The following is a 13664-nucleotide window of genomic DNA, read 5'->3' as shown; positions in this document are numbered from 1 at the left end:
TAATCCATTCATAGTGACTCCAAGTTCCTTCTTGGCATGATGTTAACCTTTTGTTCACAAATGTAGCCAAAGACAAAAAGTGGTCGATTATGGTGTTTCAAACCCAACAAAAGATCTTCATCCATGAAAGAGATGGTGGACTAGCACCATTTTCTTCTTTGTCTAGGAGGTTTGAAGGAGTTTAAGAGACAAGGTCCTCTGGATTTTTTAGGATGTAAGTTTTTCTCTCATAGATTTGGGAAGTTGTAAAAGATCGCCAACGTATATAAAGATGGCAAATGTTGGAGCTATCACTTGTGCATGATTTTGGACTTGGAAACATCTAAGTCAAACAACGGGTACTATTTCTCCACCCACTCCTTAGGCTATGATGCTTTCATTTACTAGTTGAACGACTACTAGATGCTCTTTCTTCATTCATGCTCTTCCTAGCTATCTCGATGCGTTCAAGAAAAAGACAAGAGGATTTTGGTTATCATCCTTGCAATGCTTATCTCCATCTTTCGCAGACATGTCACTAATTCTTTGAATGTGTGTAATTTAATTTCTATAAGGATATAAGCAATCCTCAATGCATGTCTTGAATACACATCTCTATAGCAGAAATTTCTAAACTGGCCCTTCATAGTCAATACTTAAGGCACACCATCTGTTGATATAGTTCACGACAACCTCATCTTTCCACTCCTTGGTGTTTGTTAGTTCCAGACAAACATTGCAACCAACTCTAGAAGTAGTTAAGGAATTACCTACCAAGTTGCGCCCAATTGTCAATTCTTTCAAACTTTAAGAATGTCACCAAGCGTATCAGCAGTCTTGCAAGTTTCAGAGAAATGGACAACATGTTGCTTAGGGTTTCCTTTTTTATCAAACTAATTGAACTCAAATGTTGACCCATTTGGCAACCAAATTTTATTAATGCACTTTGTCAATGGCTTCCAATAAACAAGGGAGGTTCATTTTGAGCCCAAATTGTGTTTGTTATCATATCCTATAATTTTTGGATAGATATGAGGCAACCAAGGTAGGGGGTCTTATAAGAAGTCTCAAGGACTTCCTTTTCCTTCCTCACAGTTTTGCAAACGATGTAAGTGTAAAACTAGGAGGGCGTGCATGATCTTGGCTTGATTCAACACTATTTTGCATTTCCATCTTATTCTTGAGTGAGGTAATTTGGATTTGTCTTTGAAAGTCTTGGTCAAAAGTATAATCTTCCTCTCCATTTCCATGAGCTTCTCTTCCATGGTAGCAATGGTGGTCTCCATGACAAGCATGATCCCAGCAAGTCAAGGGGTATCCAATTGTGTGAATGAGATGACTTCTTTAAGGCTTCCAAGTGATGATACAAAGTATATGCTATTGGAAGAGTGATATCTTGTTTTATGGATAGGGGTTTTGTTACCATCTTAGAGTGTTCTAAGATTGGCAACACCTTTCACGTTCAACACCTTGCTGAGATTAAGCACTGGTGTAGGTTAGATTTGTTCCACAGGGTATTGCAAATATTTCTAATCGCAAATTTTGTGCTTCAATTTCGTATCAAACAAAAGAATGGGTACAATATATATAAATATATATATATATATATATATACAAACGAGAGAATGGGTACAATATATATAAATAAATAAATATATATATGTACTTTTTTACAAGAAACGAGGCAAATAATCCTATGATTTGATCTCCTTGAAAATGGGTTTGCTAATTCGGGGCTTAAGGAGCGTGTTCTCAAACAAGGCAGCGATGGTTCTTCTACACGACAAATTTTCCAATTGTGGAAGATGGATTTGTGATGATTTTCAATCTCCTTAAATAGATCTACTGATTTGAGTGCTCAAGAGTACGTTCCTTAATGAGTTGGTGATGGATCTTCCAATGATGGTTAGTTAATTTAATAGAAGATAGACTTGTGTTTGATCTTCAATCTTTTTTTAGGGCTCAAAGAGAGTGTTCTTGAATGAGGGGGTGATGGATCCTTTGAATGACAAATTTGATGATCTATAGGTAGATAGGTTTGTATTGATCTGAATTTCCTTAAGGAGATCTGCCGAATCGATGGCTTAGGGAGTGTGGAGTGAGTTCTTGAACAAGATGGATCTTTCAAACGATAAAATTGACAATTAATTGGAAGATGGATTTCTATTTAAACTTCATGAGCATAATATTGACCATGAAAGATGGATGTCTGAATGAAGAATGGATCTCACAAGAACAATTAGAAATTTGATGTTCGAGCACTTATAGCTCTAGTTGAAGAAGTTGTCGAAGGGTGGATCACAGAAGATCACAGGCTGATCTTCGCAATATAGGAAGCTCTAATTTTGAGAGAGTTGTCAAAGAGTGAAGGCTAGGATTTTCCCCACATGTCAATGTGAACCCCTTGGTTGGAATTCCCCCTTTTGAGAAGGCAAATGAGACTAGAAGCCTTCATGTTTGGACATGTGTCCCTGTGTAAGACATGGCCTAATGAACTAACTAACCATATTTAATTAGTTAGTATCACATTTTGATGTTGAGCAAATAGCTCATTTTCAAAAAGAGGCCCAAAATGCTTTTATTAGTTGGACCCCAAAAAATTTATCATATATATATATATGGAGAGAGAGTGAGAGATCAATGAAGTTAACTTTATACGTTGACAATTTTTTCTAATGCATACGATCAAAACCACTCTAAAAGTTTGCATAATGGCTATGCATACTTCAGAAAGCTTCCAAATGGTTTATCTACCTATATTTTTGTTATATGTGGATGATATGTCAAAAGTTTAGCAGTTGTTAAGGCTTGACATACGTTGCCAGCCCACAACCTAACAACTAAATATTTAGGTGAGCTGGTACTCTAACATGGTATCAGATCTATGATTGCCAAGAGGTCCTAGGTTCTAGTCTTGTTGCCAGCCTTTATTATTTGTTTTTTAACAATTATCTTTTTCCATGTAATCGGTGTTATTTGTCAATGGTTTATCTCTCCATTTGCAATCCAGCTGCACATGCAAGGGAGTGTTGAGGCTTGATATACATTATAGTTGGCCCATAACCTAACAGCATAAGCTTTTAGGTAAAGTGGTACTCTGACAGTAGTCATTTTGGGATCAAAGATTTGAGCGCAGCAAAGAAGATGCTTGGTATGGTGATCCAGGCAATAAGAAAATTGTGTTTGTCATGAAAGAATTATATAGAGAAAGTTTGAGAATGCACATTTTTGGCATGGAAAAGGCCCTAGCCTATGGATACTCAACTCACAACACACTTTAGACTCTCACAGTTCAATGTCATAGGTCAATTGAAAATGAAGAGAATGTGCCATGTGTCGTACTCTGCAGTGCTATGTATGCTATGGTTTTTTCTTGCCCCAATATTTCAAGTAGTCCTTGTTTTTGAGTATTGATTTTTCGAGTACAAGAAATGAGCATTCGTGGGTAGTGAATGAATTTTTTAATGTTTGCAGGGTACTGCAGATGTTGACTACAGTCTACAGCTTGGGGGGAATATCCAGTTGGTTTCGTTGACTCAGATTCTAAGGAAACCTTGATAGGAGGAGGTCCATTAGACACTATGTAGTTATAGATGGTGCTTCTACTACTAGCCAGTGCCAGAGAAATTCTTTTCAGCCTATGGTCACACTGTCAACACAGTCAAAATGCATTATAGTGTCAGGCAGCTAAGGAAGTTATTTGATTAAAGAGGCCTATTTAGAGGGACCATTTTGTATCATGCGGTGAGTTTGGAGTGCTATTTATTTGACTACAGATGAGGTGTTCCATAGTAAGGCGAAGCAGATTGATATTTGAATCTATTTTTTTCCTCATGTAGCTGCCTATAAGGAGAACAGTTGTGAGGAAGAACCTACAGAAGACAATCCGACTCAAATATTGACCAAGTCTCTCACCTTGGTCAAGTTCAAGCAAAGCTTGGACTTGATTGGTCTTTGCAGATTTCATCGATGGTCCTTGGGACCATTGCAGTCACAACAGTGTTTTGATCCTATTTTTCATGAGGAGTTTCAAGAAGAAATTTTGCAAGGTGGAGATTTGTTAGTTGACCAGTTTGCCTTGCAAAATTATGTGCAGTCTTCCTTGTTTGTCCAGCGTCATTGAACCAATCAACTAATGCCTCTAGGAAACTATTGTTTCAGGCATGAAATTCGTGAAGGAATTCATTTGAAACTTTTGAGAGCAATTCTCTGAAGTTTGTCAGGGTTTCTTAAGCATGAGAAAACCATAATTGAGAGTTTCTCTAGAGAATGTAGGGTTTGCAGCCACATTGCACAAATTTGAGTATGCATTCTGTCTTTAAATTTCTCTATTTCTTTAATTAGTTATATTCTTGCACTTAAACAATGAATTTTTCCTTTGCATTACTACAGCATTGCATTTCACAACAATCTTTATAATGCAAATCTAGAAACAATGTTGTACCTCTGCACTAAAAGATTTTTTTCCCCAAATTTCAGAAGCAAAAGATATAAAACTCTGATCAAAATTCCATATTGCCAACTATTGCAGTACCAAAATGCTAATATATAGCATCCATAAAAGAAAATGTGGCAACATTGAAAATTAACCACAAAAATTAACGCAAACAGTTACGTTCACCAAGTGTCAAATTAGCCTCCCAAAGGAAGGCCACCAGATGAACCTTGTACAACCTTGATTGCAACATCCTCCCCTGAGGCACAAAGTGTAGCTCGATAAACTTGACCCAAACTTGCAGCTGCTATTGTCTTTGCTGAAATTTTGCTGAAAATAGCTTCAAGAGGCTGGCCCAATTCCTCCTCTATTGTGGTGAAAGCAACCTAGAAATTTTTCAAAACCATTCACAGCTGAATTGGGAAAGGTTTAATTTTGGCGTGGACATTAAATACAGCTCAAATGTTTACCTGATTTGGAAAAGGAGGAACATCATCCTGAAGGATGCAGAGCTCATTCATATAATCTTCTCTGATAATATCAGGTCTGCTTGCAAGCACCTGTCAAGACACTGAAAATATCTAGTCAAGAAGAAAGCTTAAAGATCAAAGAGCATACATCATAGAATGACCAAGCACCTTATATTTTTATTTTTCATGCATGCCAACCAGTTATTCTGACAACTAGTCATCTTGGCCAAAAATCGAACTTGAATAGGTAAACCTAGTTGAACAGACAAAATTGGGCTGTGAATTCAGAACATCACATAAAAAATTTCGAACAGTGCTCCTCTATTATCTACATCACTATGGGTCGAAATTTGTTTTCTTTAAATTTAAATTTAAATTTAAGAAAAATAAAAATAAAAAGAAGAAGAAATCTGGAATTGATAGAGTATCATGATAATTAATCTATGAATTGGGATAAAATAGTATAACTTTGTCAGTTCTTAGCAAAAAAAAAATTATATATATTAAACTGAAAAATAAAAGCATTCAAGAGGCATAACTAAATACAAAATTCAGGAGTTAGATCCAGAGCTGCTGGAAAGCTTTGCAAATTGACAAACATGATAAACAAAGCACTGTAACTAGCAGTGGAAAAATTATAATTCAAACAACAACAACCTTATGCAGATAAAAGTTACGAATAAACCATGGCAGACCTGACCAACTTTGATGAAGGAAGGCCCCAAATCACACAAGAGATTCCGAAGCTGTTGGGCACGATAAGGGACAACTTCTTCGTCCCGCCCAACAAAGCAGTCGTACATTAAGGTAGACCAATATAGACCCAAGTTCCATACTATTTCAAAACCACGTGCAACAAGTAACAGAATTGATCCTCTAGATTCCAATACCTTGCTCCTCACCTAATGAATAACAGCAAGGATAAGCTCATGTCAAATTAATACGAACAAGTCTAAATCTCAAAGTGAAACTCATTTCTCATATTGTAAAGTCACCATCGCTTAACTATCAACAACAACAACAATAATGCTGAAAATGAAAATAGTTACTTAAGAATTGGAGTTTACTTCATGTAAGTGATGGAAGGTCATGTAAGAGCTCAATTATTAATTAGAACAACATCGAAATCCACATCGAATCATATAAATATTTTTCGATTGGAGAATCTTTTTTCTTGAAGAATCATAAAACAACGAACCCGCCACAAATCAGACAAAATATGATGAACGCATATGGACTTTCATTTAGAATTTCAAAATCATTCCGCCACCAAATTACCATAGACAATTACATTAAAGACGAACATGCTTGCAACTCAATCAAAATTTCACAATAGCATCATCACAAACTCATACTGTCTCGGGCGAATACTTGCGAAAGGGCACGCAGACTCCGCGCTCGATATCGAGCTGCTCCAAAGCACTACTGGACTCGGCCGGCCTCACCTCGCTCTCTCTTCCAGTGGGGCCTCTTCCAGTGCTGACAACAGTGGAAGTCGCGGCGAGGAGTTTGCATCGTCTCCGAAGATGGACACGAGATGAAGACGAGGGATGAGCAAACGAAGGTAAGTGGTTCGAAAGGAGGAAAGGAAGAGGAGGACTTGCCCTCTGATTAGGTGAGAGGGTTACAGAGCTTACGGGAATCACAGCCATGGAACCCTAGAAATTGCAGAAGGAAGGAAGTGAGGAATGAGGAGAAGCGGGGAAGAGGTGGGAAAGAGAGCATGAGCTTCAAAACTCAGTTAGGCAAGCTTCAGCCACACAAGTACTACTTGAGAGATGTATGCGCTGCGCAGCTGCGCAGGGTGGGAGGTAACGTTCTCTTTTTTAAAGTGTTTTTTTCATGATAAATTTTTATTTCTAGTAAATATTGTGTGTGAATAATAGAATAAAATATTTCTTGATATTATTATAATTTAATTTATAAATATGAAAATATAAATATTCTAAACATATTTTTGCCCATAAGATGATTTCATTTATCAATAACTTTATATATAGTATACAAATTTACTTTTTCGGGGATGTTTTTATTAAATTTTATTTTAAAAGTAATGACACTTTTATTTACAAATTGATTTGAAATTTCTTTTTTTTTTTAAGGATTTTTAGTTTTTATTTCAAGAATATTTTAATTCACAAAATAATATATATTATTTGTACTTTTATATATATATTACATATATAAACTAATTGATTATTATTAATGCACATTTTTATTTTAAAATAACAATTTTAGGAATTCAATATATATGAAAACTTCTATAATCCTTAATTGGAAAAATTTAATATTTTGTAAATAGTGTTTTTGCTCCACAATATTGTTATTGAAATCATCAAATTAAAATTGTGATTTTTTATTTTAAAATTTTCTTTTCAATATTAAAAGGATAGAATTCTTCTTCCGAGCAATGTAACATTTTTTAAATTTAAATTTTTATACAAATAAAATTCTAGGAAAATAAAAGTATTATCGAGATACCCTAAGGAATATTGGGTACTATAAGCATATATGCTATTTTCAAGTATGAGCAATATTTATTAATATAATCGGAAGGTTGTAAAATAATTTGACATGTACAAAGTATTAGACCTAAGTTTCCTAATCTAGTTTTTATGAGTATTTGGTGTTGATGACTTTCGAGCTTAAAATTAATGTTAAATGGTTAAACTAATTGCATCCAAATGTTCTTAGAAGATGGAAACAATTAGTTTAATTGTGGATTTTTTTAAACAAAAAAATTATAAATTATAAAATTTCTAATTTATTTATAAATCTTTCAAGATTGGCATTCAAGGTCAAAAAAAAAAAGTGTTTGCTTAAATGTGCAAAATAAATATTTACTTTTTATTTTTATATTTCATACACAATAAATAAATTATTTTTAATTTTTTTTTAAATATATATGAGGTAGTATTTGAGGATGACGGATTTTTAGACTTGATTTTAGATTTGTCTAGATTTGAAAAAAACTTAGGATTTGGATGAGATGCAATATATAATTTATTGAAATTAATTCAAATCCACTCAAATTCAACTGTAAGGTTGAAATCCACGCTCCCAAACGCAATGTTAATGTTCAAATTTCATTTTAGTTTTTTAAAAAAATTAAAATTAAAATTAAAATTTATTTCCCATAATTAAACGACCCCTTGATTTGCTCTATATCTTTCTTTTATCATGTACTATTTAAATTCATGATTTATTATCATTATGTGGCGAGAAAAAACAAAATTTATGTTTTAAAAAATAAATAAAAACGCTAAGTCCATTTAGTTAAGGAAAATAAATTTTTATTATAGTTTTTTAAAATTATTATAAAAAAAGTTAACTAATTTTTTTTTATTTTTACGACATTGTATCAAATAAATGAATAGCAGTAAATAAAATTGAAAAATTATTTTACACATTGAAAAAACTCTTTATTTTCTTTTCTTTTTTTTTTTAATATGAATCTTGTACAATTTTAAAAATAATTTAATTTTTTTACATTTTTCTGTAAAAAAAAATGAACAATATGTCTACAATTAAACAAGGTCCAAGTTTTGAAACTAGCTTATTAAGATAACTTGGACTAGGGGTGAGCAAAATTTGGGGAAACCCGAATTAACCGACCGAAATTGGTCAATTCGATTTAGTTAAGAAAATAGGATCGGTCAGTTCGGTTATGGTTTTACAAAGTTCAAATAATCGGTTCGGTTAAGAAGAATGTTAATTCGGTTAACCAAAATAACTGATTTAATAATTAATTAAAATTCAAATATAAATTAGTATATGCTAATTTATAAATATGTTAATTTGTTAATATGTTAATTAATATATGTTAATTAGTATTTGGTAAAAAATCTACAATTATATTCTGTTTTTATTAATTAATTTCAAATTAATTTGGTTAAATTCGGTTAACCGAATTACCCGAAAAGGTAATTCGGTCGGGTTTGCTTTGGTGAGGCCCCTCTATTCGTTCGGTTCGGTAAACAATTTTCATTAACCAAAAAATTTGGTTAATTAACCAAATTTTACCAAATCAATCGTTTGCTCACTCTTAACTTGGACTCCATTAGGATATTGGCCATCTCCCTCTACGAGGCGATTGACCCCATTCCCTAAAGTTCCCAACCCACTCCTATTTGCATAAGAATTTACGCAATCAAACCAAAAGATATTGGATCGCTTTGGAGATTTAGGAGATTTTGTTTATTTGTTTTTATCTTATATTTATATTATAGTGCATGGTTAAATTTAAAGCATACAAGACAATTTTATTTCAAAGTTCAAACTCGAATTTCATTGAAAATAAATAGGGTGTTTCATATAAAGTGTCTAAACAAAAGCTCTCCCAGCCCGTGAATCGGTGAATAAACATCATTTTCTGCTTTAATGACTATTTGATAAGAACAATCACCTAATTGAGTGATTAACATGTACAACAAGGTAAAAATATGCACCGAAAACCCATTGCAAGCATTTTACGCTAAAGAGATAAATGTTTTTCAAAACTATAATGACATACTTTAATATTTGCCTTAGAGTTAAAATCACAATTGTTTTTTTATTAGTATACTCATTATTAGAAATATCTTCTTTCATTGAAGCTTCTAAAATTGTTTTTGCCTAATCGAAAAAAAAAAAAAAACAAGAAGTTAGAGCTTCAGATTTATTTGTTACAATGGAGAGTCGAGGCAATTGCATGCTTGGGGAAGTAGAAGACATAGTTTGGAGATAGTTGAAGCCATGTAAAGGTTTGGGTTAGCTATGTTTGAGTCTCATCCTGTTTTGATAATGATAAATCACAACATTTCATTTGTGTACTAAGTATATATTAACAGAATTAAGTTTTAGAAAGCACAAATGACCGATGCAAATTAGAAGCCTTGAAGCACTCAATTTAAGACATCATTTGGCACATTCCATGGTGTTGTACTTGGTGTGATCCCAATAGGAGAGTGTATTGGATTTTAAAACATTTTGGTTAAATTAAACATTTGTTGATTCACCATAGTTCATATCTCATTTAATATTAAAAGCGTGTATTTAAAACTATTAAGTTATCGGTGCAGACATACACATGTACTGCATATCTCATTTAAATTAAATGTGTGCATGCAAATAATTATAACAATAAATAAGTAAACATACACATATGAAAACAAAAGTGCAGTAATTAAATGAGATAGAGAGAGAGAGCGACACACAATATTTGTTATCGAGGTTCGGCCAAATCAGCCAACGTCCCCGCCTTGGGCATATCCCCCAAGGATTCTACTATACCTACTCACTTACGGGTGGAGCAAAAACTATTTACAATATTTCCTTACGGAGTAAGGTAAACCTTGGGTCAGATTACAGGGCTAACCCCAACCTTCACACCTCTCCTTACGAGGCAAGGAATACCCTACTTAATTACCAGATTGAGCCGACTGGTCTCCCTTATGGGGCAGAGACACCCCAGTTCAATTAAGGGCTAAACCCAACTAGTTTCCCTTACGGGGTAGAGACTCCTCGAGTCAATTAACAGGCTGAACCTAACCGTTACATTAAAACATTTTTGTACATATAAAAATGCTTCTAAATACAAGTAGAGATGTACAACATTGAAGTTTTTAAAACATGCACTCTAATATGATATGAGTTAGGCTCAGTAGAGTAAGGGTGCTTATCAAAATAATATTTCTTAACCTTTGAAAAAATAATGTGTATGATGAATACTCAAAGGTTTTGACTCTAATAAAAATTTCTCCCAAAAATAATTTTATAGGAATGATAGGAGAACCTAGGGTTTTGCTCTTTTTTGCACAAATAATGTATATAAATATATATAAATGATAAATATGTTCTCCAACAAAGTTTTTGCAAATGAAAAATATTTGGAGAATCTGGGATTTAAGCTCAAAAATATTTGTGCAGTAGAAAATTTCTCCCAAAAATATTTATCAAAAGAAATAACCGAGAGAAACCAAAGCTATACTCTCAAAAATAATTTTCAAAAATAAATAATAAGTAAGAGTATATGCACGTGAATATAAAAATAAATGCTTAAAATAAATATACTCTCTTCCAAAATGATTTTGAAATAAGTGAATGGAAAAAGAGTTTGAGAGTTTTGTTTAAAAATTTTAGCCTCAAAGAAAATATTTTTGCAATAAAAATGATTTGGGGAAACTTTTATTAATAACGGATTTGTGAGAAAATTATAACTAATCAAAGTTGCTAATCTGAGGTTATGAGGGGGTATTTATAGATTTTCCAAAAATTATGACCGTTAGGGACACGCTCGGTATTTTCCAAATTGTTTAATTAAGAATTAATACGTAATTAGCACTGAAATTTAGAAAAACCCGTGAGGTTTGGTCAACCTAAGCATAGGCAGATCGGCCGAATGAAAAGGCAATAGAGAACCCTTCGTAGGTTTGGTCAACCAAGGCAAAAAGGTTGGTTAGCCACTCATAAGGTTAGGTCGACCATGACGTTGTAGAACTAAGAGGTTGGTCAACCGAGACAGGTGAAAAAGTCAAATTCTTGAAGGTCGGTCAACCGTGGAAGCTACGTTCAAGATTGGGTTGGTCGACCGAGCCTTGATCAAAACTTTGACTTAGGCAAACAATGCGGTCAGTCAACCAAGGGGTATAAGGCATAGGCAGATCAGTCGATTGAGCCAAGTCAAATGTTTGACTTTTGCCCTGATGTATGATCGTTCAACCTAGGCTTTTTAATTAAGCCTAAAAATCCAACATCAGTAGACCAATCTAAGGTCTGTCTATGGCCTTTGATCCCCTATGGTCAGTTTATGGTAAATTTGAGCATTAAGTCATATCATGCAAATGCAAGCATTATTACTGATCAATAAATAAAAACTTATATGCAATACAAATTAAAAAGAATGTCTTCGTCTTTTGTTCTTCAGTTTTCATGGAATACGCTGGATAATATTATCTTTATGTTCTTCCAGACTTCCATGTTCTTTACCTCATATGTGTGCTGAATCATGAATCTGTTCCAAAACACTAAATGTGTAACACCTCGGACCTGCCATGTGGGGCCCGGAGTATTATAAGGACGACACGCGTCTCTGATGCCATTAACGCAGCGGAAATGATAATAAAATACCTCGAACATAAAATACCAGAGTTCTATATTTTTATATTAACAAACTTTTACCATGTATCCTTATTTACCATATTACAAACTTGGAAGAAATATAAAGAAACATAAAAACTAAAACATAACTATTCCAGTTTCACTCACAAAACTACCCCGCCCTAGAGTTATCTAAGCTCGATCACCTAGATAACCTGAAAAGATTAAACATATAACGGGGTGAGACACCTCTCGATAAGGAAGAAATAATTTATAATAGTGTGTGACTGAAGTGTTTATAATACAATTTAAAATATCCATGTAAAGTGTACACACAATCCACAAGTAGCCTAGATATCATGCCCATAATCACATAAGGTCAACGTCATTATCATCCATTCATATATTCATAACCATCAATATTTTATTGTTAATTTCCGAGAATAGGGAAATCTACCCGCCCATACAAGTAGGTTCCCTCTGCTCTAATTCTAACACCGGGGCACTCACCTTTCTCAGTAGGCCATCAGTTTATGCGTCTAGGTAAAGTCACTGAGATTGGGGAAGATCACCTGCTCATACAAGTGGCTTCCCTCTACTCTGGTATCCATAAATCATTGCCAGAGTACTCGTCTTTCTCAACAAGCTCTCGGGTGGAGTAATCTACTTTACCCAAAATACTTAATTAATTAAATGTTGTACACAGCCAACACAATCGCTTCACAGAATTTCGCACATACATCCCTATCACAATCAATCCACAAAGGACATTCATACAAATTACCAATTATACCCACACATGGTTTACATCTACATGTCATGTAATCGTCCACACAGGACTAATCAAATCACAGCATAAATGTCCACACACAACTAGTCCACACAGGACTCAAAATAATACTTCGTTCATAGTAAATAGGTAAACAACTTCCTCATACCACTGTCAATATTTACCTCCCAATATAATCATCCATATAATGACCTCCTCATACCACTGATAACGCTATATCGTAATTTACATAAACCACACAACTGAATCAACAACAATCAACCGTACAACACCCAAGATTTCACCACAACATACCCAACATCAGCATATTCAATCAACCATAATTTCACAATTAATCAATATTCACATTCTCACAATTCCTCATTCCACATTATTCACAATCATTTATTTATCAAAAAATGATTTCAACCACACGGTTTTTCCCCATATAACTTATCTATTTAAAAACAACGTTTTCAATAACAGTAAAATTCAGAAAATTATACTTGTAGATATATAAAACTTCATAATTGAAATTAGTTGTTTAACATTATTGAAAAGTCATTATAAAATATTTCCCCTTACCTGCTTCTCGAAATTCGATCCAAAATCCACAAAACGAGACCGTGAAATCCAAAATTTCAAGTTCCTCAAATCTTAGTATAATACTCCTATAACATTTCCTAGGCTCCAAATGACAATATTTATTAAAGCAATTCCAAAATAACTCATTTACCTTGATTTTGGGATGTTTCCCAAACTACTCAAATCAAAAATCCACTCCGCCTATACTGCGGATAATTTTCCCAGAGTCTCATGGTAGCTTATGATTGTCGAACCGAGTTAAAAACGGCCCGGAATCGAAGAGAGAAGGTGGAAGGGCCGAAATTTCTAGAGAAAGAGAGAAGACATGCAAGGAATTTGCGCTGAAATG

At 33.8% G+C, this 13664-nt stretch overlaps 1 protein-coding gene across 2 annotated transcripts in view; it reads right to left on the bottom strand.

The window, feature by feature from the left end:
• LOC131152090 (protein ACTIVITY OF BC1 COMPLEX KINASE 1, chloroplastic) overlaps positions 1–6687 on the bottom strand; it is a 71735-nt gene extending 65048 nt beyond the window's left edge. Inside the window, exons 1-4 of one of the 2 annotated variants that reach the window (XM_058103717.1) lie at positions 6240–6687; positions 5580–5786; positions 4885–4974; positions 4654–4800 (exon numbers count right to left, since the gene is read on the bottom strand). In XM_058103717.1, coding sequence (XP_057959700.1) covers positions 4654–4800; positions 4885–4974; positions 5580–5786; positions 6240–6536 — 741 coding nt within the window. In that variant the 5' untranslated portion in view covers positions 6537–6687. Of the gene's footprint in view, positions 1–4653; positions 4801–4884; positions 4986–5579; positions 5787–6239 lie in introns of those variants that run through there. The other variant, XM_058103719.1, reaches the window with a different exon arrangement.
• Between the last annotated feature and the right edge of the window lie 6977 nt (positions 6688–13664).

The sequence above is a fragment of the Malania oleifera genome, chromosome 3 (assembly GCF_029873635.1).
Source record: "Malania oleifera isolate guangnan ecotype guangnan chromosome 3, ASM2987363v1, whole genome shotgun sequence".
Taxonomy (NCBI): Eukaryota; Viridiplantae; Streptophyta; class Magnoliopsida; order Santalales; family Ximeniaceae; genus Malania; species Malania oleifera.
Note: the sequence above shows the minus strand (reverse complement) of the source record. Positions and strands in the feature narration are given on the sequence as shown.